Source organism: Lepus europaeus, chromosome 17, assembly GCF_033115175.1.
Source record: "Lepus europaeus isolate LE1 chromosome 17, mLepTim1.pri, whole genome shotgun sequence".
NCBI lineage: Eukaryota > Metazoa > Chordata > Mammalia > Lagomorpha > Leporidae > Lepus > Lepus europaeus.
The window spans coordinates 62,899,804-62,926,116 of record NC_084843.1 but is presented as its reverse complement, the minus strand read 5'-3'; the positions used below and the strand labels follow the sequence as shown (position 1 = coordinate 62,926,116).

At 56.6% G+C, this 26,313-nt stretch overlaps 2 protein-coding genes across 7 annotated transcripts; one reads left to right on the top strand and one right to left on the bottom strand.

The window, feature by feature from the left end:
• Nucleotides 1-4,412: 4,412 nt before the first annotated feature.
• On the top strand, nt 4,413-11,394 carry NDST2 (N-deacetylase and N-sulfotransferase 2). 3 transcript variants are annotated; one of them, XM_062214570.1, is made up of 14 exons: nt 4,413-4,449; nt 4,535-5,879; nt 6,079-6,166; nt 6,466-6,620; nt 6,805-6,990; nt 7,252-7,380; nt 7,508-7,690; nt 7,770-7,866; nt 9,228-9,351; nt 9,478-9,652; nt 9,810-9,980; nt 10,073-10,182; nt 10,384-10,486; nt 10,588-11,394. In XM_062214570.1, exons 2-14 carry the CDS (start codon nt 4,875-4,877, stop codon nt 10,711-10,713), a joined length of 2,652 nt encoding a protein of 883 aa, XP_062070554.1. In that variant the 5' UTR covers nt 4,413-4,449; nt 4,535-4,874; the 3' UTR covers nt 10,714-11,394. The 3 variants fall into 3 exon arrangements, with proteins under 3 accessions (XP_062070554.1, XP_062070556.1, XP_062070555.1); XM_062214572.1 differs by having other exon boundaries at nt 10,073-10,145; nt 10,588-10,675; XM_062214571.1 differs by lacking the exon at nt 6,805-6,990.
• ZSWIM8 (zinc finger SWIM-type containing 8) lies at nt 11,372-26,313 on the bottom strand. 4 transcript variants are annotated; one of them, XM_062214566.1, is made up of 26 exons: nt 25,843-26,313; nt 23,728-23,881; nt 23,446-23,540; nt 23,099-23,271; nt 22,813-22,920; nt 22,633-22,714; nt 22,420-22,540; nt 21,180-21,381; nt 20,867-21,042; nt 19,524-20,517; nt 18,643-18,774; nt 18,325-18,504; nt 18,042-18,225; nt 17,751-17,849; nt 17,086-17,210; nt 16,125-16,365; nt 15,869-16,027; nt 15,535-15,763; nt 15,066-15,355; nt 14,693-14,916; nt 13,361-13,855; nt 12,974-13,133; nt 12,689-12,865; nt 12,420-12,539; nt 11,985-12,095; nt 11,372-11,849 (listed from the first exon to the last, which is right to left on the bottom strand). In XM_062214566.1, the coding sequence occupies exons 1-26, from the start codon at nt 26,048-26,050 to the stop codon at nt 11,389-11,391; spliced, it is 5,700 nt and encodes a 1,899-aa protein (XP_062070550.1). In that variant the 5' UTR covers nt 26,051-26,313; the 3' UTR covers nt 11,372-11,388. The 4 variants fall into 4 exon arrangements, with proteins under 4 accessions (XP_062070550.1, XP_062070551.1, XP_062070552.1 ...); XM_062214567.1 differs by having other exon boundaries at nt 18,664-18,774; XM_062214568.1 differs by having other exon boundaries at nt 11,553-11,849; nt 11,985-12,163.

Sequence of the window (26,313 nt, the reverse complement as noted above, 5' to 3'; positions counted from 1 at the left end):
CACAGGTGCCTGGAAGGAGGCTGATGAGAACATCGTGGACGGGAGACCGACTCGGGAGAGGATGAAGAGCTCCCAGCCTGCTGTGGAGGCAGCTGAGAAGCAGTGACCTCAGGAGTGAGGGCCCAGACGTTGCTGTAGAGGGGAAGAGAATTGGTGCTGCAGGAGTGTGTTCGCCACGGAGCTGAAGAGAGACCTCGTGTTAGCCTGACACGCACTACTCACTCATCCATTTCTATAGGCTGCACAGTGCACGCGGCCCTGATCTTGAAGCCTGATCCCTGCGGCTGGGAAAGGGGAGGGGTTGCTGCTCGGCTTCCTGTTTGTTTTCTTACAACTTAGCAAGGAGAGAGCCAGAGCCAGGCCCTGGCCCAGCTTGCTGTGCCGGCCTCGGCGGTTCTGTCTCCGTGCCGATCTGGGCCATCTTGGTCTTGCCGTTTCATGGTGGTGGTCCCCATGCTGACCCTCATCTGGGCCTGAGCCCTCTGCAAAGTGCCCCTGTGGGATGGGAGGAGTGAGGCAGCGGGGCGAGAGATGGTGGTTGTTTCTATGCATTCATGCTGCCCGCAGGGCTGCCTCCCTTCTTAACGCTCCCCTCGCTGCACGTCCATCTCTTCCTGTCTTTGAGATTGACCTGACTGCTCTGACGAGAAGAGGTGTCCTCGTTAAAGAGGCCTCTTACTGACCAACTGAAGTATAGACTTGCTGCTGGACAATCTGCATGGGCATCACCCCCCTTACCTGCATGTACCCCAAAGAGGTGTCCAGAGCCAAGGCTCCTACCTTCATTGTCCTTCTCTGTGCTCAAGGAGCTCCACTGCAGGAGGGAGAGAGCCACACCCTAGCAGCTAGCAGAGAAGATAATGGAGGAGCAATTGGTCATGGCCTTGGTCCCACCCCCCCCCAAAAAAAACAGCTGTGTAGATTTATCTGCACTTTGAGGGGAAAGGTGGGTGGACCCCCGTTTCCTGGACTACCTTCTGGAGGCACAAGAGCTGGGAGAAGGGACAAAACTACAGTTTTGCTTTGGAGCCAGCTGACAAGCAGGCGAACTCACAGGTGCTGGTGCTTGGATTTAGCCAGGCCCCACCGAGCACCTCCTGCATGCCCCGGCCCTTCCCTGCCCTGCAGCCTGCAGTGCCAGCACGCAAATACCTTCACCACAGGGTTTGATTTTGCTGGCTTGAAGACAAACGGTCTTAGAGTTCATTGAGACCCATAGCTTCATATGGCTGCTCCAGCCCCACTTAGCATTCTTACTCCTCTTCTGGGGCTAATGTCGGCATCTATAGACAGTAGACAAAATTTAAACAAAATCACCTTTTAAACAGGAAATGGAAGGCATTTGATGCAGAATTTTTGCATGATGACATAGAAATAATTTAAAATTAGTTAGTGTTTGTTCTGAATGTTGGTAGACCCTTCATAGCTTTGTTACAATGAAACCTTGAACTGAAGATATTTAATAAAATAACCTTTAAACAGTCCATTGTGTTATTGCTTTTGGAGGCTTATAGCAAGAGGCTCAGATTTTAGCAGACTGCGTTGGAGGTCTCAGATAAAAGAAGTATCTTCTCCCACTCTGTTTGAGCCCTTTATAGAATACAACTTTCTCGCATAAGCTCATTAGCCATCAACCCCAGCTACCCCAGCGGCTGCGGAGGATTTCTGGAGGGGGCGGGAGGATGTGGGCCCTAAGTGGTAAGGCGAAGGGTCTCGCCCCGCCCCCGCCCCCCCCGCCTCTTCGTGGGCCGACCCGGCACCCCCTCTGCAGGGCTGAATGGACGGGCCCGCACCCTCGGCCCGCCCCTGGGGGGAGGAGCCGCGGCGCCTGACGCTCGGCAGACTGTGCCACCCGGCGAGGAGGAGGGGGCGCGCTGCCGCGGGCGGGGCATGGGGCCCGCCGTTTGGGAGGCCGCGGCCCCGCTGCACGCTGCGGAAGACTGGTAGTCCCGGCCCTCGCTCGCGTGGCTGCCGGGCCTAGAGCCGGCGGGGACCCGAGCAGGTGCTGCGAGCGCGCCCCCTCCCCCTGTGGGCGCAGTGGTTGGTTCCGGCTGCGGCAGAGCGTTCGCTCGGAGATGGCGGAGTCGCCGCGACGCGGCCCGAGGCCCCGAGAGCCGGGAAGTCGGGCAGCCCCGGGACGCGGCGGAGCCCGGGGACAGCGGGGACGCCGCCCAGTCCGCCGGGTGAGCTGCCCTTGAGGGGAACCTTCCAACACGCCGCGAGTGTGGCCCCCACCCACGGCTGCCCCCAGTTTCCCCGCTCCCTGACTCCCCGTGAGTGTTGCCACCATAGCCACCCGCGGGGTCGTCCCGGGCGGCCCCTCGTGGTGCCTCATCCGCCCAATTCGCCCCTCACCTCGGGACTCCTGCTCTCCTCCAGGTCCCCCAGGATCGCCTCGGCGCGCCCCTTGCCCTTTCCCGTTAACGCTCTCCGGACCCCGCTCTGGCCCCGCACTTCCCCTCGGCAGGGTCCCTCCGTCCCTGAGACCCGGTCCCCGCGCTGCACCCCGCCCCCCGCCGCTTCCAGCACCTGCCCGGCTGGTGCCCATGCAGCCGCAGCTCCCGGCGCCTGCCCCTGCCCCTGCACGTGTGACTTGCTCAGGCTTGGGCCCGGGGGTCCCTTCGATGTCTGTCGCCTGGGCAACCGTTCCCTGCTGCACACAACACCCCCTCCCAGCCCCGCCCCACAACACACACCGTGTTCCTGCTTCAGTACTTGGCAGCCCACACCCTGCGCCCTACCCCAGCAGCTCTGCCGGCACCCTTCTCTAAGTCTGCCTGCTCTTCTAGGTATGAAGCTACGTGCAGTGGTTACCAGCACAGGCTCTGGACCTTGACAGGCCTCACTTGGAATCCCAGTTCCTCCACTGACAGCTGTGTGATCCTGGGCAAGTTACTAAGCTTCTCTGGGCCTCAGATTACTCTTATGTAAAGTGGGGATAATAGTAGTATCCAGCCCTTACTTACCTCTTAGGACCGGAGTGAGGATTAAGTACAGGTGCTCCTTGACTTAAGTGGGGCTGCTTCCTGATAAGCATAACAGAGGTTGAAAATATCTTGAATTGAAAATGTATTTAATCCACCTTGCACAAACTTAGCAACACGGTGCACTGTGGTGTGCGGGTTGCTGCTACTGCCCGGCATCACGAGAAAGGACCACGCCACATATGGCTAGCCCTGGGGAAAGATGAAAATTCAAAATACGCTCTCTGCTAAATGCAGGTTGCTTTCACACTGTTAAGGTGAAAAATCCCAAGTCAGGGACCCTCTGAACAGGTAGAGCTCTCAGGAGAATGGCAGATAGTAAATGCTCAACGAATGGTCAGTGTTGTTAACATGAGTGCTGCGGCCTGAGGGTCGGCTGTCCCTCAGGGACTCCTGCGAGCTGCTGTGTTCCCCGACAGCCACTGTTTCAAGGAGTCACCTCTTCCCATCAGATCACGCTTCTCCCAGCTCTCTTCTCTTGTCAGTCTTACCCAGGCCAAGGGTGAACTTTTCTTGAATACTCTGTCCCAGTTCTAAAGGACCCCTGAGACGGCTGTGTGTAGGGGTGGGCGACGAGCGGGATTGCCAGCCACCAGCCTTCCTAACAGTGGCTTAGGTGGGGGAATGAGAGCAAAGCAGTGTGAGAAGTCTCTCAAACTAGGGTCTCCTTAAAGCTGTGTTTTCCAGTTACTGTGTCTCATTGGCTGCCATCTGTCATCCAGCCGCACTCCGTGTGCTCTGATTCTGTAACCGGACCCAGTCCCTCACATGTCTCCGCTAGCTCGGGGACCCTTTGGGGCCTGTAGGCCTGAGGGTGTAGTACCACCTTGGCTACGTTAGGAAGAGCTGGAGTGGACAGGGAGGTAGACTCTGGATTCAACTCTTCGCGTTTCCTCGGGTTCCAGTCCTCTGGTTACATTTTTGTCTCCTCTCCTGACCAGCACAGAGGGGTGCGGGGTGGGGGGTGAGTGGTTTATAATAAGCATCGGAAGAGTCCCCAGGTTCTGGGGTGGAAGTTACAGAACGCTAGCTGGCTGCCTCTGTTTCCTCTTGAATTCCTCCACCATGTGTCCACGTGACTGCTCACTTGTTAGTGCTCTTGGCCTTGGCCGTGATGTTGGGTTTCGTTGATGAGGAAGAGTACCAGAATCATGAGTTCCCTCTCACCTGGTATTTCGTGGGAGCATGGGACTTCTGGGGCTTCTCCATCTGTTTTTCATGGAAAGATCAGAGACTTTTCTTGCTGGCCAGCTGTGCGGTCACAGGCTGGGAACTGTTTCCACAGCAGACCCGTTTCCAGCTTCCTGGGCTGTCTGTCCTTTACTGCACTTTGCTGAGGGAGGCGTTGGGCACTGATTCGGCTGCTCTAAGGAAGGGAATGCACTCTGAAGCTCGGGGCTGGGGCTCAGCGCATGTTCTTCTTCTGCAGGACTCACTGGAGAACACACCGTCCAGGGAGCAAGAGGTAAGAGAGAGGGGGTGAGGAGGAGAATGGGTTCATGGCACAGTTTCCAGGAGAGAAGTAACCCATTGATCTCTCTCTCTTACAGACAGTAGGGGCGAGAGATTGTGAATTTTGCTGACCTGTGATGTAAGGAGCTCAGCCAAGGCCAAGAGTAGAGCCTGGCGAGAATTGCAGCCTGAAGCCATGGGCCCCGTGGCCATGGTGACCTGAGACCTGAGGACTCTGTCCACTCACCCCCTGCTGCCCCTCCTACTTCCCCTGTCCTGTATTGAGAGGACTTGTCGCCACCTCTTCAGGAAGCTAACCCTGAGGGAATCCCCTCCCCCTCTTTTCCTGTCCTTTCACCCTGCCAGGACAGTCTTAGCCGCTAGAACTCCTGCCTCCTGTCCCGAGGTGGTCCCCAACCCTCCTTCCCTTCGCCCGCCATGCTCCAGCTGTGGAAGGTGGTACGCCCAGCTCGGCAGCTGGAACTGCACCGCCTCATACTGCTGCTGATTGCTTTCAGCCTGGGCTCCATGGGCTTCCTGGCTTACTACGTGTCCACCAGTCCCAAGGCTAAGGAACCCTTGCCCCTGCCCTTGGGAGACTGCAGCAGTGGTGGGGCATCTGGCCCTGGTGCTGCACCGCCTCCAGTCCCACCCCGGCCTCCCAGGCCTCCAGAGACAGCCCGAACTGAACCCGTGGTCCTTGTGTTTGTGGAGAGTGCATACTCCCAGCTGGGGCAGGAGATTGTGGCCATCCTGGAGTCTAGTCGTTTTCGTTACAGCACTGAGCTGGCACCTGGTCGAGGGGACATGCCCACACTGACTGACCACACCCACGGCCGCTACGTCTTGGTCATTTATGAGAACCTGCTCAAGTATGTCAACCTGGATGCCTGGAGTAGGGAACTGCTAGACCGATACTGTGTGGAATATGGCGTGGGTATCATTGGCTTTTTCCGAGCCCATGAGCACAGCCTACTGAGCGCCCAGCTCAAGGGCTTTCCTCTTTTTCTACACTCCAACTTGGGGCTCCGGGACTACCAAGTGAATCCTTCTGCCCCCCTACTGCATCTCACCCGCCCCAGCCGCCTGGAACCCGGGCCTCTGCCTGGTGATGACTGGACCATCTTCCAATCCAATCATAGCACATATGAACCAGTGCTTCTTGCCAGCCTTCGGCCAGCTGAGGCCCCTGTGCCAGGACCAGTGTCTCGTCGGGCCCGGCTTCCTACTGTGGTACAGGACCTGGGGCTCCACGATGGCATCCAGAGGGTGCTCTTTGGCCACGGCCTTTCCTTCTGGCTCCACAAACTTGTCTTTGTCGATGCTGTTGCATACCTCACTGGCAAGCGCCTCTGCCTGGACCTGGACCGCTACATCTTGGTAGACATCGATGACATCTTTGTGGGCAAGGAAGGTACCCGCATGAAGGTGGCTGACGTTGAGGTCAGTCTGTCTTTCCCTGCACTTCAGAGTTTCTTTTCTTAGAAGCCATTCAGGCTCTGGCCTGTCCAGCTCTCTTCCTTGATGCTGAGCTTGCCGTAGGGGTACTCTGTCCTTCCAGGCAGGAAGAATGCTGGTTCTCATATGTTTCCCACTCATTCTGCTCTTTCCTGATTTCTCTTGTCCCTGGCTCTGTTCCCAGGCTCTGTTGACCACGCAGAACAAACTCAGGACCTTAGTTCCCAACTTCACCTTCAACTTGGGCTTCTCGGGCAAGTTCTATCACACTGGTGAGCTTGTTATTCCCCTGCTCCTTGAGCGTGGCAGCCTCAGTTTTAATTATCTGTCCCTTGAGTGTGCATTTGCCTGGACAGCCAAGGAAGTGGGGACGGGTTGGGTCAGACTGCTTGAGGACACAGTGGTGGGCGTGCGTTACTGGCTTGGGTGGCTGGAGGGCAGGTTGCCAGTGTGGCAGAGCCTCCGTGGGCAGGGTCAGGGATGTTGTCCCAGGGTGGCAGGTGATCAGGCTGTCAGGAAACAAAGCAGGCGCGGGCCTGCCGGCTGTGGTCAGCGGTCAGTGTGGTTGTAGGGACAGAGGAGGAGGACGCAGGGGACGACATGCTGCTGCAGTACCGCCGAGAGTTCTGGTGGTTCCCTCACATGTGGAGCCACATGCAGCCACACCTGTTCCACAACCGCTCCGTGCTGGCCGACCAGATGAGGCTCAACAAACAGTTCGCTCTGGTGAGACCCTCGGCGCTCTCCCTCGTCCTCCCTCCTCTTGCCGACGATGCCTCCTTTCCAGTTCTCCTAGGGGGATCCCCTTCCCCAACCCTTGCCATTCTTCCTTCTGTCGAGGCATCCCCCCCCTTTACCCTCTGCTCCCCGAACCTCACCAGGTCCTGGTGAGAGTCTATGCCATTCCCAGGAGCATGGGATTCCCACGGACCTGGGGTACGCTGTGGCCCCCCACCACTCGGGCGTGTACCCCATCCACACGCAGCTCTATGAGGCCTGGAAATCTGTGTGGGGCATCCAGGTGACCAGCACTGAGGAGTATCCCCATCTCCGCCCTGCCCGCTACCGCCGAGGCTTCATTCACAATGGCATTATGGTGAGGGACTCCCAGTCAAATGTGCATCACATCCCCGCATTTAGACAGCCTCCAGCCTGCATTGACTGCTAGGCCCAGTTCCTACGCTTAAACAGGGTTTAGAAGGGTGAACAATGACAGTGCACATAGTAGGAGCGTTATTGCTGTAACTTCAGACTGAATCCTCTGTAGCCCAGGGAATCCCAGTGCCTTAAAATGTTTGTCCTTCATCCACTTACCCAGCCTTTCCAATCTCCTCTGACCCTGTTCTTTGTCCGCCAGGTGCTGCCCCGGCAGACGTGTGGCCTCTTCACTCACACAATCTTCTATAATGAGTATCCTGGAGGCTCTCGAGAACTAGACCGGAGCATCCGAGGGGGAGAGCTCTTCCTGACAGTGCTGCTTAATCCGGTAAGGTGCCAGGAGGAAGGGCTAGAAGATGGGAGAGCAGTGTTGCAGGCTGGGACTTGACTCCCCCAGGCTGATCTGAGATGGGGTAAGCTTGCCAAGTCTGATATGCAGGCACCCCCCCTTGCAGATCAGCATCTTTATGACCCACCTGTCCAATTACGGGAATGACCGGCTGGGCCTGTACACCTTTGAGAGCCTGGTGCGCTTCCTCCAGTGTTGGACACGGCTGCGCCTGCAGACCCTTCCTCCTGTCCCGCTTGCACAGAAGTACTTTGAGCTTTTCCCTGAGGAGCGAAGCCCCCTTTGGCAGGTAAGGGGGCCGGCCAGAGACACGATTGGGTTGGGCTTCAAGAGATTAGACTTCATCTGATTCTTGGCCTCACCTACAGAATCCCTGTGATGACAAGAGGCACAAAGATATCTGGTCGAAGGAGAAAACCTGTGACCGGCTCCCCAAGTTCCTCATTGTGGGACCCCAGAAGACAGGTGAATCATCCTTAGCCAACTTCTGTTGCCCGGCATTGAACTCCAAAGGATTCTTTTACCAAGCAGTACTCTCCTCATACCTAGCACTCTCATTAATCCATCCTCTTTAAAAAAAAAAAAAAAAAAAAAAAAGTATTTAAAAAGCAGAGTTAGGCAGAGAGAGAAATCTTCCATCTGCTGGTCCACTCCCCAAATGGCCACAACAGCCAGAGCTGGGCCAATCCAAAGCCAATAGCCAGGAGCCTCCTGTGCGTCTCCCATGTATGTACAGGGGTCCAAGCACTTGGGCCATCTTCCACTGCTTTCCCAGGTTATCAGCAAGGAGCTGGATCTGAAGTGGAGCAGCTGGGACTCAAACCAGCACCCATATGGGATGCTGGCACCACAGGTTACACACTACACCACAGCACTGGACCCAGTCCATTCTCTTGAAAGTTGTTTGTTTTTTCTAAGATTATATATTTACTTGAAAGGTGAGTTAGAGAGATAAGAAGAGAGAGATCTTTCATTTTGCTGATTCAATCCCCAATGGTCACAATGGCCAGGGCTGGGACAGGCTGAAGCAAAGAGAGAGCCAGAGAGCCAGGAGCTTCTTCTGGTTCTCCCACATGTGTGTGTGGGGGGGGGGGGGGGGGAGGGACTTGGGCCATCTACCACAGGGACCTGGATCAGAAGTGGAATGCCCAGCACTTGAACTGGTGCCCATATGTGATGCCATTGCTGCAGGTCACTATTTAAGCCACTGTACCACAGCGCTAGCTGTGATTCCTAGCCTTGGTTGGTTATCAGGATCATATGTGGAATTTTTAAAAGATCCACAAATGGTTCTGGTACAAAGATTGAGGAGCAGTTTTAACCATTCCCCAGGGCCTCTCGGACTTTTCCTTCTCTTGCTGCAGTTTGGCCACGGGAGTTTAAAACCTACAGTGGGCCGGCGCCGCGGCTCACTAGGCTAATCTTCCGCCTAGCGGCGCCGGCACACCGGGTTCTAGTCCTGGTCGGGGAGCCGGATTCTGTCCCGGTTGCCTCTCTTCCAGGCTAGCTCTCTGCTGTGGCCAGGGAGTGCAGTGGAGGATGGCCCAAGTGCTTGGGCTCTGCACCCCATGGGAGACCAGGAGAAGCACCTGGCTCCTGCCATCGGATCAGCGCGGTGCGCCGGCCGCAGCGCGGCGGCCATTGGAGGGTGAACCAATGGCAAAGGAAGACCTTTCTCTCTGTCTCTCTCTCTCTCTGTCCACTCTGCCTGTCAAAAAAAAAAAAAAAAAAAAAAAACCTACAGTGCTGGTTTTCTTACCTCCTTGGAGTTCATGCTATTGACCTGGCTTCTCCCCCACAATGGCTTGGTCTTCTCTCCCACTTAGGGACCACGGCTGTTCACTTCTTCCTGAGCCTACACCCCGCTGTGACCAGCAGCTTTCCCAGCCCCAGCACCTTTGAGGAGATTCAGTTCTTCAGCGGCCCTAATTACCACAAGGGCATTGACTGGTGAGATTGGGACCCCTTGGAGTGCTTCTCAGAGGGACAGTCCTCCAAAAACACTTCATTCCAGCTTCCTCCAGCACAGACGTGTGGCTTCTTTGCAAATTTCTCTGCCTCTCTGCTACTTCACAGGTACATGGACTTCTTCCCTGTCCCTTCCAATGCGAGCACTGACTTCCTGTTTGAAAAAAGCGCCACCTACTTTGACTCGGAGGTTGTGCCACAGCGAGGGGCTGCCCTTCTGCCACGAGCCAAGATCATCACTGTGCTCACTAACCCTGCTGACAGGGCCTACTCCTGGTACCAGGTGTGCCTGAAGCGAGGGGGCAGCTGCTGGAGAAACAGAAAGGAGTGAGGGTGGGCGAACTGGTGTGCCGGGGAGGGACGCCTGGGCCGGCTGTCAGGGACGAGAGCAGGCCATGTCTGTGCAGTCACTGGTTCTTCCCTTACACCGTGCCCTTCAGCACCAGCGAGCACACGGAGACCCAGCTGCTCTGAACTACACCTTCTACCAGGTGATTTCGGCCTCCACCCAGGCCCCTCTGGCGCTTCGCTCCCTGCAGAGCCGCTGTCTCATTCCCGGCTACTACTCCACCCACCTGCAACGCTGGTTGACTTACTACCCCTCTGGACAGGTACCACCCCTAAGAGCCCTCACTGGGGTTCCCCTTCCCTTCGGCTGGAGGCTTCTTAGGGACACAGAGGGAACCGCACCCCTGTCCTTCAGTTGCTGATCGTGGACGGGCAAGAGCTGCGCACCAACCCAGCCGCCTCAATGGAGAGCATCCAGAAGTTCCTGGGTATCACACCCTTTCTGAACTACACACGGACCCTCAGGTGGGAGAGCACGAGCCAGGGGAGGAGTGCTCGGGGGGAAATGGGGAAGCAGGTCAGCTCCTTGTGTGTGCAGGAGACATGGACTTCCCTTGGTTCACAAGGAGAGACACATGTCCCTGTGGGCTGGGTAGGGCAGTGTGCACTTGAGAGACTTGAATCTCTCTCTTCCTTGCTACCTAATGGCCTCTTCCTGTTGAGCAGGTTTGATGAAGATAAGGGATTTTGGTGCCAGGGACTTGAAGGTGGCAAGACCCGCTGCCTAGGCAAGAGCAAAGGCCGGAAGTACCCAGACATGGACACTGAGGTAAGTAAAGCCTGGGGCAGGGGATTCCTTCCTACTTGCAGGTGGAGGACACTGTCCCACCCCTCATCATTTGTTTCTGCCCTTCATTTTTCTCCTGTCAGTCCCGCCTTTTCCTCACGGATTTTTTCCGGAACCATAATTTGGAGCTTTCGAAGCTGCTGAGCCGGCTCGGGCAGCCAGTGCCCTCATGGCTTCGGGAAGAACTGCAGCATTCCAGTGTGGGCTGATGTTCCAGCCTCTCATACCAGCAAAAAGCCCCCTACTTCTCTAAGGGGCGAGCCCAGAGCAGGGCCCACAAGGGGATTAGAGTGGCCTGACCCCTCCCCCTTCTACCTCAGTGGCCCCCAGACCTGGGATGTCTGAGAAGGCAAAGACTTCCCTTAGCTTTGGGGTCTAATAAAGGGGCTCCCTTGGTGCCCCATGTCATGGTACTAGGCACCTTTGACCCCTAATTTTGGAAGGTGAGGAGTGAGAGGGTCCAGGCAGGGTGTAGGACAACATAGAAGTCCAGTGATTTCTCTCATCACCCCCGGCAGTGTCTTGTCTGTACCTGGCTCCAGGTGGGTCTGCTTGCTGTGGTCCCTTGAGTCAGGTGGTGGGATCTACCTGTGGCCCGGCCTCCCTAACGTCATTCACATTGAATGGGGATGAGGTCGGACAGTAGCTCATAGAGCTGAGTCTGAGCCCTAGCAGTGGGCTAGAAATGTCCTTAATAAACATCCTTATTTTTCTGTTTTGTCTGCCTCACTGGAGCGAGAGAAAAACAAAAACCTGTGATAAGGCAAATGTCAGACATTCAACCCCTATACTTCCCTTCCCCTCCCCCACCCTTAGCTCAAGGTTTAACCACAGATGGAGGCAAAGAAAGGAGGAATCCAGGCAGTCTAGAGTAAAAAAGGAGTTTATATATTTATAAATGCCAAATAAATACCAGAAGCCACCCAGCGCCCCCTCCCAGACAGGGCTGTCTCTCCCAGCCCTAGGCTTCTAGGGTCTGAGACATCTTGGCCCCAAGCTACAGCCCAAGAGCAGCTGCCAGTCTGGGCTACCAGGGAACTGAGTGGGGATGATCTGTCCAGCCAAGATTCACTCCCACTGTGTGAAAGGCCCCCATAGCCACAGGCCTGTGTCCCTGTATAGGGCCCAATGGGGGCCAGACTCAGGGGGAGAAGGTGGTCATCTCGAGTGAGACCCGCTGCCACAGCTCCTTGGTCTGTTTGCTGCGTTTGAGGTTCTGCAGGATGTCGTTGAACTGCATCATGCCCATGGGTGTCAGGCAGAAGGCGCTGCGGGCACTGCGGATCGCATTCACAAAGTCGTCGTAGTCGGCAGGGGTCAGGTGGATCAAGCGGTGGTGGATGTACTGCGGGAAAACGAGCCGGGCAGGGACCTCAGTGCACAGCACCGAGTCCGTCCCCTCCCTCCCATGCTGCACAAGCTGGTCTGTGCCAGCCCAGGACGTCCTCCTCCCTCATCTCCATACTTCTTGGACTGTCACCTGCATGTATGCCTGCTGGCAGCGCTGCACCAGTTGGTGGAAGGCCGGGGCACGCAGATGGTTGTGGGCGTGAGCAGGGCTCAGCCGCTGCAGCGTCTCCATGACGATCTCCTGCAGCACAAACGGGCTCAGCACCCCCTTGGCTGCCCCCACACAGAACTGGTGCACGTAGTTCACTCCTGGGGGGCAGGGGGAGGGGCATGAGACGGGGGTGGCCACCTCTGCCCTAGGGACCCAACTTATAGATCTCAGCTCTGGCCTGGCCGAAAGCCTCCCTCCACCCCAGGAGCTGAGGTAGCCCTCCGCCCCCCACGCCCGCACACGTACCCGACCAAGGCCTCAACTCTGAGCAAGAGCTAGGAAGGAGGTCTGGGATAGGAAGGTGGGGAGGGGAATGGATGGGAGGACTATGGTCCTGGGGAGGGGAGGTGTTACCCAGCTTTGCTGCCAGCCCCAGCAACCATTTGACATCATCAGTGTATGGGGGAGAGCGGGAGAAGTTGTTGGGGTGATCGTTGTGTGCCCGGCGACCCAGCATCTCCAACGCCAGCATCCCTAGGAGATAAAAGGTGAGCCGTGGTGGGGTGCTTTCTCCTCCCCCTCTGCCCCAAGCCTGCAATAAACAAGAGCTGGTGGAAGGGCACTCCTGAAGCGCCTGTGGCACAGGTGCGGGTAGAAGCACTTTGAAAGGGACCATCTCTCACCGACACGGTAGGCAGCGTGCAGGTGGTGCAGGCTGTGCGGATTGACCGGTTGACTGTGAGTCTCCTCCTCGGGCGGTGGAAAGCCCCCGCTCACCAGAGGGCTGGGCTGTGTGGTCAGGGCAGGCAGTGAGGCACCCTGGATGGCTGGAAATGTAGATGCTGGATGGACGCTGCTCACTAGGATGGGATGAAAGGCATGTGAGCAGCTCAAAGCCCAGGCAGGGGCAGACTAAATGAGAAGACTCCCTCCCCTCCATTCACCTGCTCCCTGTCCCCACAACTCACAGGCCACACTGGTGGGCAGTGGCAGCCCTGGCTCTGTATGGTAGGGATGTACTGTGATGGGTGCCATGGAAGGGACGGGGAAAGACACAGCAGTGGCAGCAAGTGAGGGAGGAGTCACCGAGTAAGGGTACTGAGCCCCCAGGAATGCAGGATGCACACCCTAGAGAAGGGGAGGAAAAGGAGGAGAACATGACGTTACTATGATGTAGCTCTCCTCCTTCACCCCATAGGGGAGTCCCTACATTTATCATCTTAGTTGAGCTGGGTCCCCTCAGACTTCCCCCCACCGAAGATGCTTGGGGCAGCCCTATTATATTCCTAGGGTACCCTGCCCCAACCCCCAGTGAACTCCCACAAGCCCTACCCCCAGCAGAACTCTGGTCTCACCTGTGGGTATGCAGAGCTGGGCACAGGGAAGACAGCAGGCCGGGGCATATGAGGCAAGGGGTGGGCAGGGTGAGCTGGGTGTGTGAGGTACTGAGGGCTACAGGGTAGGTGGGGCTGTAGAGCAGTGTAGGGGTGCAGGCCAGGAGAGTGACCATGCCCCAGACCTGGACCTGGATATAAACTGGACCCGACTGAGATGACTGGCACTACTGTGGCTGCTGCTGTCACTGCTGCTGCCGCCGCTGCCACTGTAACTGGCTCAGTCCCTGGGCCCCCCCTGCCCTCAGGCAGCCCCCGCCCAGCCTCCCCAGCTGCCCTAATCCCACTGGCACTACAGCTTGTAGCCCCTTCACGGGCTGTGGATGAGCCACCTGCTGTTTGCTCATATAGCCAGAACCACTGGTGAGCAACCTCAAACAACACTTCGGGGTATACGCCCCCACCCTTAGCCGCCTCTTCCACTGCCATGCAGGCCTTCTCCAACATCAGGTTGTCCTGGAAGGGAGGGGCAACAGAGCGTTAGTGGGTAGCCTTTACCCCAGAGATGGTGTCAGATGACATTCCACTGTCTCCCCTCAGAGTAGGCTGGTTCCCAGGGAGGCCTTAGAGTCAGGGTCAATACTTGGTATCACAGCAGTGAATGTGCACAGATTGTACTTGCTGACCGACAGGAGTCAAACCCAAGTTACAGTCCCAGTTCCACATCCTTCCATCTAAGCCATGTAATCTCTAAAGCCTGCCTTAAATTTTCCTTCATAGGTGATCATCTTGCTCCCTAAAGTATAAGCCTCTATTTCCTTACCTGTAAAATAGGACTATTCCTAACCATAGAGTTGCTAGGTAAAGGAGATGATGGATATGAAAATGTAATTGCAGACTAAGTATCCCTAATCCAAAAATCTGAAATGCTGCAAAGTCTTCAAACTCCTTTAAGCACTGACACGATGCCACAAGTGACAGTCCCAGCCATGAAACTTTCTTTCATGCACAGAATTATTAAAAACCCTTCTCTAAAGTACCTTCAAGCTATGTGCACAAGGTATACATGAAACAAACGAATTTCAAGTTAAGACTTGGGTCCCAGCCCCAAGATATCTCATTATGTTTATGTGAATACACAAAAATCCAAAATCTTAAAACACTTCTGGTCCCAAGCATTTCAAATACAGGATATTCAAACTGTAATATGTAAAATGTCACTGTAACGGGACAAACTGGATAATCTGTAAACTCCAGGATGTGGAATTAAAGAGCTGGGCCTTCAGCTTTCCCACACCCAACCTCCCTGCTCAACAGCTCCAGAGCAAGTTCCCAGATTGCATGTAGAAATACCTGCTCCTTGCACTGCACCAGGGCCCGCTGGATCTCATTGGGGTTCAGCGCATGGGCATGAGGCAGGCAGCTCAGGGCCAACTCTGCTGCCGCCCTCACCATATTGGAGTCTCGTGCCCGTGATGCCCTGTCAGCCAGTGACGCCACCTCAGGGGGTGTCAGATGTCCATCCCAGCACTCTACCAGTATAGTCAGGGCTGCGCTGCCGATCTCCATTGCCTGGCCTTCAGGGATAGGGGAGAAGAGCAGAGTGGGGTTAGCACAGGCACCACTGGGCCATGGGAATAATGTCTCTCCTGTTGGAGCGCTACAAAAGCTCTTTTCTCCACAACTATATCTCCCTCCCATACCCAAGTCAGGACACTGGCTTTACCTGTAATCCAAGAAACGTGGGAAGAATAGGTACGGGAGAGCCAGTTGGGAGAGACAAAGTTGTGCAGGCCAAGGGCATAAAGCCCAATCTCGAAGGCGCAAAGGTGCAGGTTGCGGTGAGGACCCTGGTGGCCCCCTGAGGAAGATGGATGTGTGAAAATGGAAGTGCTGCTGTTGCCCCCTGCCTTGATCAGCACCGTCTTCGCCAGCTCGAAGTAGAAGTGTGCAGCTGCCTCTGATGGCTGATTGGGTACATGGGGGGCATGACTCTCGGGGCGGCGGCCCTTGTACCTGAAGGGGCGATGGGGTAGGGACGGGGGTTGGGGTTTCTTTGAAATGGGTGTTCCAGGTAGGTTGTGAAGGACCAGGGTGAGTGAGGATGTTGAAGGGAGGGGCAATGGCTGAATTACACTAGGGATGTGGCTCAGGGTGGGCTGGATCAGGAGAGACAGGCATTTCTTCCCACTGACCTGCCAACCTCAACCGTCTTGGCCCGGGCCCCTCCACTGGCACTGGCTCGGCGACTTCCACTGGAGGATGAGGAGCCCAGGGAGTCTGAGGAAGAGCTGCTAATGCTGTCACTGTCTTGTCCTCGACCCCAGGAAGTGGGGGCCCAGCCCCCTCGAAGTGGCCTCCGGCTTAAGGTGGGGGAGCTGTCCGATGTTGTTTCAGGGGCACTGCTGTCAATGCTGGCCATGCCTAACCCCCCAAGACAAGGTAAGTCTCAGAAATCAGGAGTCTCAGAAGCAGGCTGTAACCCTGAGGACTGTCTGTCCTGTTACGCCATCCCACAAGTGGTCCTACCTGTATGCTTCTTCTTAGGCCGCCCTGGGGAGCCCCAGCCCCGTCCATTGTAGCCTCCTCGACTGCCAAGTGCCAGGCGGCTGGGAACCTTCCCCTCCGGCCTTGGAGTCAAAGCTGCCTCAGATGGAAGACCTTCACAGGGGGAATGGGGGGAACTTTCTAGGTGGGAAAAGTAGGACATCGGGATGAGCCTAGGAAAGGGAACCCCACGTGGCTCTATACCATTCATTCCCCCAGCCCAGTGCCCACACCTCACCAAGCACATTCTTCTCTGTGAAGCCCTCAGTGGGGCCTGGCCCAGCCCCTGCCACACTCCCTGGCTGAGCAGCTGCTGCAGAGCCTGAGGTCAGTGGTTGCAGGGCCCCAGGGGCAGACGGGCCCCCGTGCTTTGACGGAGACCTCTGGCTGGCGGCTGCTGGGCGACTAGATGAGTAGAAAGAACTCAACGTCTGTGGCTTATGGGTCTGGCTCTCTCGGTCCAAAAGTTTATCCAAGATCTGAAGGACAGAGAAGCGGTGAAAGGATGCCCTTTGTCCCCCAACTTCTATTACCCACCTTTCTCCTTGAAACAGCCTGATGCCACCTCCTCAGGAAGCTCTCCCCAGTTATTACTACAGGATGACCTTGACTCTTGTACCTTGGCATTCTCTGTTAGTGCTGCAGGACTGAATATCCTGATGTTCAATGAATATTAAGCAATAAATGAATGAATGACCTTATGCCTCTGCCTTTCTTCCACCCCACATCCAAACACCCCAATGGCTTTTTCCCCCATTTTATTTCAAAGAAACAGACTGAGTGCTGGAGAGGCAGATGGAGAGGGATCTTCCATCTGCTAGTTCACTCCCCAAATGCCAGCAATAGCCATAACTGGGCCAGGACAAAACCAGGAGCCCAGAACTCCAGCTCTTCCATGTGGGTGGCAGGGAGCCAAGTACTTAAAGCCATCATCTGCTGCTCCGAGTACACACTGGAAAGAAACTGGATTGGAAGTGCAGATGCTAGGACTCAAACCCAGCACTCGGACACAGGACGGGTGGCACCTTAACTGCTGCACCACCACACCCACCCCAGTCTCTTGTTCTTTATGTAATGCCCCAATGACTTCCTACTTAACTCTTATGGGCAGAATAGCACTTTTCTCATTATACAGGAAATCCCTGAGAAAGGGTGAAGCTTTTGTGTTATATCAAAAGCCTAGTGCCTCTGTCCCTTACCTTCTTGAGCTTGGCCTGGTCGTCCTTGTAAGTGATCATCAGCGATAATGCCAGGTCACCCTTCTCCCGACGTGTGCCTTCACACAGGAGGGGATGTTCTGCCTCGCTTACAGTTGTCTTCATGCCTGTGGAAAGGTGGGCCTCATGGGGCCTCACAGTGGCCCTAACTCCCCAGACAGCACAAGCAAACACAGCACTCTTCAGCCCCTGGCACGTGATATAAGGAGTTCCCTTGGTCCACACCACATCACCTGGAGAAGGTTCCCACTGCCTGCTACATGCAATCTAAGCTCTTGTCTGCTTTTTGAGATCTTTACAACCTGGCCTACTCTGCCTACCCAGCATGCACCTAGCACTTTGGGGAGGTCTTCTCCCGAGGACTGTATTGCAGCTATGTCTCTATCCATGGCAGTCCCCTATCTGGAACTCATTCATCTTTGAATTCACTTCCTACATTCTGCTACCCCCCAGGCTGCAACAGTCAACACCCATAGCTTGCAATGCCCTGAATTTCTGACTGTCTAAGAGGCATCAGATGGCTTACCCATTCATGCTGACTTTCCCATTATCATATAGCCCCTCAGGAGCAATGCCCAGTTCTCATGTCCTCCAAGGCCTGGGCCAGGCTTAGCTCATGGATGTACTCAAGGCACCGACAGACTTACCCAAGGCAGCAACTGCTGCTTCGAATCCCAGTTCCTCATCCCCAGGCATCTCATTGCTCCAGTTGCGACTTGGGGGCCGGGAACCCGTGGGAGAAACCACTGGATCAAAGTTGGGGTAAGTTAGAAGAACCATGGGAAAGAACATAAGGGAACCCAAGACCCTCATCATCCCAGACCTACCCATGCCTGATGGGTCCTAAAAGTGATTCAGAACCTTGGTACTCTTGGTTTTTCCTTAGAAAAAGTTATCTCTACCCAGTTCCCCCCTTATTCTAGGGTCAGGCACCATACCTGGAGCACAGAGAACATCAAAGATGAAACTGGCCAACATGAGGGGCAACACAGGCCGATAGTCACAGAGCGTCCCTTCCCGAAGCTCTTCAGCTCGACACCGCATGGTACTCATCTCACTGGGACCCAGAGGGATCTTCTTGAGTAGAGTGGCCACCTCAGACTCCTGGTATGCCAGCTTCACCTGTGCACAGAAGTGGACTCAGACCCCCAGGTCTGCCTGGAGATCAAGGTGCCAGGCTTTAAGGAGACTGAAGTATGAGGCTCCGATGGAAGCTCTCACCTCCAAGGCCTTGGTAGAAGCTGGGGGCCGCTGTAGCTCCAAGGCAAACATGCCAACTCGGAAGGCCAGGTTATGATGCTCTGGGCGCTCACTTAGCACCGTCAACAGGAAGGCTGCCTTGGTCAGGGTGTTGGTAGCCACCCATGTCTGACGGCTTGTGGATACCTTGTTCTTCTTGCCCTGGAGAGGGAAGCACAAGGAGGCAGGCAGATGAGTCTGACTCTCTTCGGTAGAGACAGTAGGAGGCTCTCACTTGGTGGGGCGTGGGAACAGGATTCAGGTAAGTGGGGCTGGGTAAAGCAAGGGGGTCTCTCTCACCTTGGCAGGGGGCGGCTCTACCTTGAGGTCGGGTGGGTTGGCTAGCAGGTCCTGGGCAAGCTCCACCGTGAGGCGAGAGGCCTCACTGCTATAGCCGTGCGCATGCAGGGCCTCAGCACAGGCAAATAATACCTGGAGAGAGGACATGGGGCCAGACAGGTTGAAGCCTCAACTTGCAGGGAGGGGTGGGGCACAATTTTCACTCATGTAACAAACATTCCTTGAGCACTTGCTGTATGCTGGGATAGTCCCAGTATATCACAGAAGCTCAACCTGATCAGAGAGACAAACACATAAACACACAAGCCAGTGTGATGCCAGCAACTAAGCAAGCAGGCAGGATACCCCACTGGAACTTGGGGCAAGGGAGCAGTACAAGGACGACTTCCCAGAGGAAGTGAACTTTAAGATGTCTGAGACCCAAAGGGCCAGGAGCTAACCAGGCCAGACAGGCTAAGTGCATTCTAGGCAAAAGGCTCATCCACACAGAAGTATGGAGCAGGAAGGGCATGAGGCTATGGGAGAGGCTCGGCGACGGCAGTGTGAGGACAGAGCAGCCAGACGGGGCTGGAGAAGCAAGCAGAGATCAGACCGAGCAGCGCTGCCTATGCCATGCCAAGGATCTCCATGCTTATCCTCAGGGCAATGAGAATCTGCTCGCTTTCAGCAGCAGAGTGACATGATGAGACATCTAAGAAGTCAGTGTGCGAGCAGGGCAGCATGTGGACTGCAGGCAGGGAAGCCAATCAGCAGCCAGCTATGGGATTCTAACAGTCATGCTGAGCGTCATGACACTCCCACCTGGGGCCGGGGTGGGGGACCCTCCCAGCTGTGGCTAAGGGGTACCCAGTTCTCCCTCCCTCAGTCCCAAGTCCCCTCACCTCCATGCGGCTCTCCTGTTCCAGCGGCTTTAGCCCGGCAAACAGGTCGTGCTCCTCCCCAGCCCCGCCCTCGGCCTTCTCCTCCTCGCCCCCAGCCCCGTCCTGGGCATTCAGATAATAAGCCTGGTAGTCGTCATCTTCCTCTCCAACTGCTGGGGCTGCCTCTTTGGTTTTGGAGAGCCCATTGCCACTCTCATCTGTGGAAGGGAGTTCATCCCGGGTGCAGACCTCCCCAGGCAGCAGGCCAGGGGGCCCAGCAGAGGCTGTGGGAGGCTCAGGCCCCTCCGAGAAGTACACGCCCCCATCTTCTTCGTAAGTATCTGGGGGCTCAGGAAGGAAGGCGGAAGGCCCTCGAGACACACCAGAGGGATGGCAGGGTGGAGGGCTCTCGGGAAATCCACCAAAGGTGCTGGCTTCTGCACCCAGGGCCAGGCTGCTGTCATCCAGGCTCATCTCCGCCAGATCTGGCTCCAGGGAGCTGTCCTCACTGCTCAGCCGTCGCTTACTCACGCTGCCTGCCGAGCCCTTGCTGCCACTGCCAGACCCTCCCAGTGCCTTGGCTTTTCCCCCACCTGGACCCATCTTATGCAGAGCCTTATCTCCCCCTTCAGTGGAGAGGCGGCGGGGACCCCGCTGCGATGAGGGAACCCCCTCACCCAATCCCTTGCGCTTGGCCCCAGGCTCCTTAGGCCGCACAGCTGGCTCAGTGGGAAGAGGTCGGGACCGATCGCGGGATTCCTCCAGGCCCCCAGAACGGGAGGCACCTGGCCGAGGGGGCAGGGCCCGGGCCCAGCAGAGTGCCAGCTTCCGGTCAGTGCCGCTGTAGGTAACACCAGGAAGTGGGTAGGCCTCTTCCCAGTTGAAGTAGCAGGCCTCCACGGCTGGCCGGAAGCCAGGGAAGAGCCTCTCCAGGGTCTTCTTGTGCTGTCCCCGCTTTACGTTCTCAATCACCTTCAGCTGCCACTGGCGCAGCTGCGCACACAATTCCCGGCGGCTGTGGGAACACAGGGAGGGTTCGTTGGAGGGGAGCGGGGTCCACTCTGCACAGAGAAGGGAAGGGAGGCCATGTGTGTGCCTCACAGAATACAGGGAAAGGACACAGAGGAACAGTTTTGGAGCCTGTCCCATAGGCATCATTGCCACGCTCGGGAACCTCGGAAAGTAGCTGCCGCGTGGAGGACAGAGGAAAAACGCCACTGAGAAAGGGGTCCTAAGTCACGAAGAACCCTACATCTGCACCTCGCATCGGCTCGGGCCAGAATAATGGTAGATGTCAGTGTACAGGGAAATGTGGGCTCGGCCTGTCCTGGGATGGCTGTGGCGAGCCTCGGGGGGAGACTCACCGCTGGGGGCTGAGTGCAGGGTCCAACACGGCCAGCCTCCACAGTGTGACCATCTCATCACACATGCTGGCGCACGCGTGGGCTGCCACCTCTGACTGCCCATTGCTGCGGCCTGTGTGCCCGCTGGCGCTGCTGTGTGAGGCTGAGGTGCGCACGCTGTACCACCAGCCTGTTATCTGGGGACAAAGAGGGCTGTGAGCAATGGCTGATGGCTCCGTGGAAGACAGAGCAGCCTCCCCAAGAGCCCTGGAAGGAAAGAATGAGGCGGGTGAGGGAAAATGAGCCAGCACAGAGCTCAACTCAGGGGGATTACCTGTTCGTAGGTGAGGCACTGGTCAGTGAGGATTTCCAACAGCGGGGCAGCATTGCTGTCCCTCCGCTTGAACATCTCCCGCACAATGCTCAGCAGGTTCCAGACGCCCTCGGGTTCGCGGCCCCTCAGAGGGCGCAGCAGACATGCCCATTCAGCAGCGGCCGGAGGCTCCGTGGAAGACAGATACATTGAGTTCACATCACTAAGAAAATAGGAGAGCAGGGGGCCGGCGTTGTGGCGTAGTGGGTAAAGCTGCCACCTGCAACACCAGCATCCCATATGGGTTCCAGTTCGTGTCCCGGCTGCTCACTTCCGATCCAGCTGCCGGCTAATGTGCCTGGGAAAGCAGCGGAAGATGGCCCAAGTGTTTGGGTCCCTGCACCTATGTGGGAGACCCAGATGCAGTGCCTGGCTTCAGCCTGGCCTAGCGCTGGCCATTGTAGCCATGTAGGGAGTGAACCAGCAATGGAAACTCTCTGTAACTCCTTCAAAATTAATAAATCAATAGTTTTTTAAAAAAAGAAAATTAGAGAGCAGAAAGTGATGAGTCAAAGATGGGGCTAAATGAAGTGGGTGAAAGTGCAACTGGGTTTTGGCCTAGAGCACAGGGGCAAAGAGATGTCCACGAAAAAAACGCCCATCCTTCTCTGCCTCAATCTCCTGATCTGTGAAAGAAAGAAACTCTTGGCCGGCGCTGCGGCTCAACAGGCTAATCCTCTACCTTGTGGCGCCGGCACACAGGGTTCTAGTCCCGGTCGGGGTGCCGGATTCTGTCCTGGTTGCCCCTCTTCCAGGCCAGATCTCTGCTGTGGCCCGGGAGTGCAGTGGAGGATGGCCCAAGTGCTTGGGCCCTGCACCCCATGGGAGACCAGGATAAGCACTTGGCTCCTGCCTTCGGATCAGCGCGGTGCGCTGGCCGCAGCGTGCCGGCCGCAGCGGCCATTGGAGGGTGAACCAACGGCAAAGAAAGACCTTTCTCTCTGTCTCTCTCTCTCTCTCTCACTGTCCACTCTGCCTGTCAAGAAAAGAAAAGAAAGTAACTCTTGCTCGCCCTAAAGACTGGTCATTCTGATGATGCGCGATCACCATCAATCATTGATTTGTTGGTGACATCTTGTGCACCAGGCACTGTGCAGAGAATAAAAGGTGGGGGACAGACATTAACAGAACAAAGAATCTGTCAATAGCCTGAGAGCTGCTCCCCCTCCATCACAGACACATATGCAGAAAGCCAACTTACCTGAAGACCACGGGGGAGGGGCCGCAGAACTTGTGCAGAGTCTTCTTGATGTTGTCGGTGAGCGTGGACTCATCCAAATACCAGGTGCTCTGGTCCGAGGCAGAGGGCCCTGCCGTGGGGTCTGAGACAGGCAGTCCGTCACCTCGAGACAAGGCCCGCGCGCACCTGACAACAGCACACCGTGCCCTGCACTGGCTTTCTCACCACACTCACCTGGGGCTCCACACACTGTGTTGATGGCGGTGGACTGGGAAGAAAGGAGCTCATCCAGGAGACGCTGGGCTGTGGGAAGAATCTGAGGAAAAGGGACAAAAGCAGAGGGAACACGGCACAGGTGAACCCAGTAGGCCCGGGCCTGGAGCTGGTTGTGGGAGCGTGGCCAACCCCTCTCACCTGCTGAGGAAGCTCACTGATGAGGTACTGAGCAAACTTCTGCAGCTGGTCCCTCTGCAGCCGAGACAGGGACTCGGAGACTGGGGCACGCAGGCACACTGCGGAAGCCTGCCACGGACACAGAGAAACACGGCACACCTGAGAAAAGGTTTGCTGAAACTGCAGCTGGGGACAGAGAGGCAGAGCAGAGGAGGCGAGGGGGCTCACACTGTGGCCAGGCATGCAGCGGAGAAGGGGGGCGGGGTGCAGCGCAGGATGGGGCCAGGACAAATGGGGAGGGCCTCACGTTGTGGATGCGGAAGAGACAGAGGGCCACGACGTGGGTGCACCATTTGGCCCCAGCCCCACAGGTACAGCTACAGGAAGTGACCCGGCAGCGGTCAAACATCACGGCCACGTTGTAGGCCCCTTTAGGAGGGACCATCTGAGGCGGTACCACTGTAGCACTCAGGTGGAACCCTGGGGAGAAATGCAGACACGGTCAAGCAGAGCCGCCAAGACTGGATCTGTGTCTGCAGCCCGGCCCGGGCAGTCCTCCAGACGACCTGCTCCCGCTTCTTGCAGTGGATCCTTAAGTCTCAACACAGGAGACTGGCAGGGCAGGCGCGCCCCAGCGCATGACGGAAACCTCACCTATCTGTAGTGGGTCCTTCACAGCCCGCATGCGGAACAGCTGATCCCCTCGCTGGAACTCGTCCGCGCTGCCATTGGCCAGACATGAATACAGCCTGGGGTGAAGGACATGGGCGCAACTCAGCAAAAACCTCGAACAGACCCCAGCAAAGGCCACGGGCCTCCCCGGCACTGCCTCTTCCTCCCCTCACCACAGCTCCACACATAGTATCTCCTTTGTTAGGTGGGCAGCCCTGCCGACAGCGGGATATTAGGGCCCTACTGGCCACCATCAGTCCTCACCGAATGTCCTCTTCATTCTCAGGGAAGCTCCAAAAAGCAATTCGGAGCTGCAGCTGCTCGGGCACTGGGGGGTACACCTTCTCCACCACTTCAAATGGGATGTGAAATGCCACCTGCTTTGCTGACAGCTCCACCAGTGGGATCACCAGTCCATCTTTGGAACAAAGGTTGGGAAGCAGGGAAGAGAAGGGGAATGAAAAGGGACATAATTACTTGGCATTAATGACAGTGCCACATCCTGGGCCTCAACTCACTATGAAACAAAGAAGAGACCTGCATGAAGATCCCAGATACCCTCTGTCCTGGTATACTAACCCTATCCCAGATACCCTCTGTCCTGGTATACTAACCCTTAGACCTCCACCTGGGGGGCGTGAACAAACAATGCCCAGCCCACAGTCCGCTGCCCAAGGCCTAGAACAGATCTCAGGGACATCCCAGGGAACTCCTGGTCAGGTGTGTTCCAGGAGATTAGCTCACAATCTGGCTCACGTGGCCCGGCATCGAACTGCCCGTAGACTACATGCCCTTCAGACTCCGATTTCTCTCCTCTGGCACTCTGGGCTCTGACAGTGTTTGAACTATCCCTTTCTTCTAGAGGACTCTAGACCCCTCGCGGGAGAGAAGACAGGACAGAGCACAGCAGAGCAGAGTTAAGAAGGGACCTCAAGAAGACAGAGGCTACACTCTCTTGGACACACCTAAGCCCTGACTTCCCACACTGGAAGCCCTTGTGGGGAGACATTTACCCCAGGGCCCCACGCTGCTGCTCCTGGGATCACCTGGAACAGGACGGAGTTATCATTCAAGAAGGATTTCACAATGTTTTAATCAAAAAGTAGTACTACAGCTCTTACCAGACTGCCGATCATATTAGAAGACAGATCAGAAAATCAACTAGCAAGAACCTCTTCTTAAAAAACAAGTTAACTCTTCTATTTGACAAGTAACTGAGGGTAGCCAGAGGGTGGGCAGGTGGAACTGACCCTGTTTCCCAGACTGTAACCTGTCCAAGAAAACACCAGTGTGTCTACACCAGCAGGATTGCAGACACTTCCCCCAAAGTGGGCAAGTGCCACAAGGCCACGCACACATGCAAATAAAAAAGCAGAGGGGCCAAGAAAAACCAATCCTGAAACTGCCTACCATCCGCGTGTGGGTGGATGTTCCAAGCTGACTGTCAATACCACCACTTGGCAGTCACTCCTAAGAAGTGACCCCTGTCAATTTCTGTCCCAAAGGGACACTAGGAATCTCTGCAGAGCAGTCTGTGAAACAGGGCTCTTGGAATGGCTTGAGCACAACCACACAAATTGAACTTCTCAGTTGCTGCGGCCAACTTCCAGTGACAAAGTGGGAGGCAGGCAAAAGAGGCAGGGTCCTGAGGCTAGCTAGTCTCTCTTGTCATTCTCCCCTCCGTACCCTCTAAAAAAGCACAATTCCATACACCACTAATCAGTTTATTCAAGGAAAGACCCTAGGATGTAAGAAACCCACAGACATAAAAGAATGGAAAGTGTTTCACGAGGACACTACCCCAGGCAAGGAAACTGAAGGCTCCAATCTACAAATCCCTGCCTGGCTTCTGACAGATGTTGGGGACGGTCAGGAGCAAAGCTTTTCATGGGCATCTATGGAGGCTGGAACCTCCTTCCAAAGGCAGGTTCGCCCCCACGGAGCTCTGGGGGGGTCGGGGATCCCTTCTTGGTGCAGCTGTGGTCAGAGGTCAACGCCCCGAGGCAAGAAGCTCCCAAGCACTTGGCAATGGGCTGACACACCCCAAAGGGTCACTTCACGATCCGTTCCCTGCCCACATTCTTTCGTGGTCTACTTTCCGGTTTGCTCAGGCTGAACTCAGTGAAGCATTCCCAAGTCCGAGAAGGGATCCTCCTTCTCCACCAGGGAGAACGAAAAACAAAAGATCTGCTCGCTCTCCAGTGCAGGATTCCCCCGCTCCCCCCCACACACACACACACACGCAGGCAGCCACCGCACAGTCCTGCCGTGCACTTGAACTTGAGACAGCTCCCGGGCCGGGACAGCTCCGGGACAGCTCCCGGGCGAGGCCCGGGCAGGGCCTGCCCGCTCCCCTTCCCCCACCCCGCTCCCCCTCACCTCGCATTCTGGTGCCGCCGCCGCCACCTCCGCCCCCGCCGCCGGTAGGAGAGTTGGGCCCCGCCGACTGTTTGCGCCATCCCCGCCAGTTCTGGCAGAGGCTCTCGGCCTCGGAGATGAAGGAGCAGAGGGAATCCTCCTCAAAGCGGTCCGAATCCTCGAATGAGAAGCGCTCGCCGTCCTCCCACTCGGCGAACATCAGCTCCATGGGGCCCGCTCCCCCCGGGGCCGGGTCCCCCCCCGCGGATCCGGGGCCTGGGCCGCCGGCCGGGGACTGAGGGGAGGCCCGGGGCCTGAGGGGCGAGCCGGGGCTGGGAGTGGTCGGGGCGCTCAGGGCGGCCGTGCCGGGCGAAGATCTCAGGCCTGGGAGAGGGACGGGACCGGGCCTCGCCCCACAGCGAGGTGCGAGAGGCAATCGCGGCCAGCCTCCGAGACTCGGGGCCCGGACCAAGCGTTCGGCGGCCGGGGCCT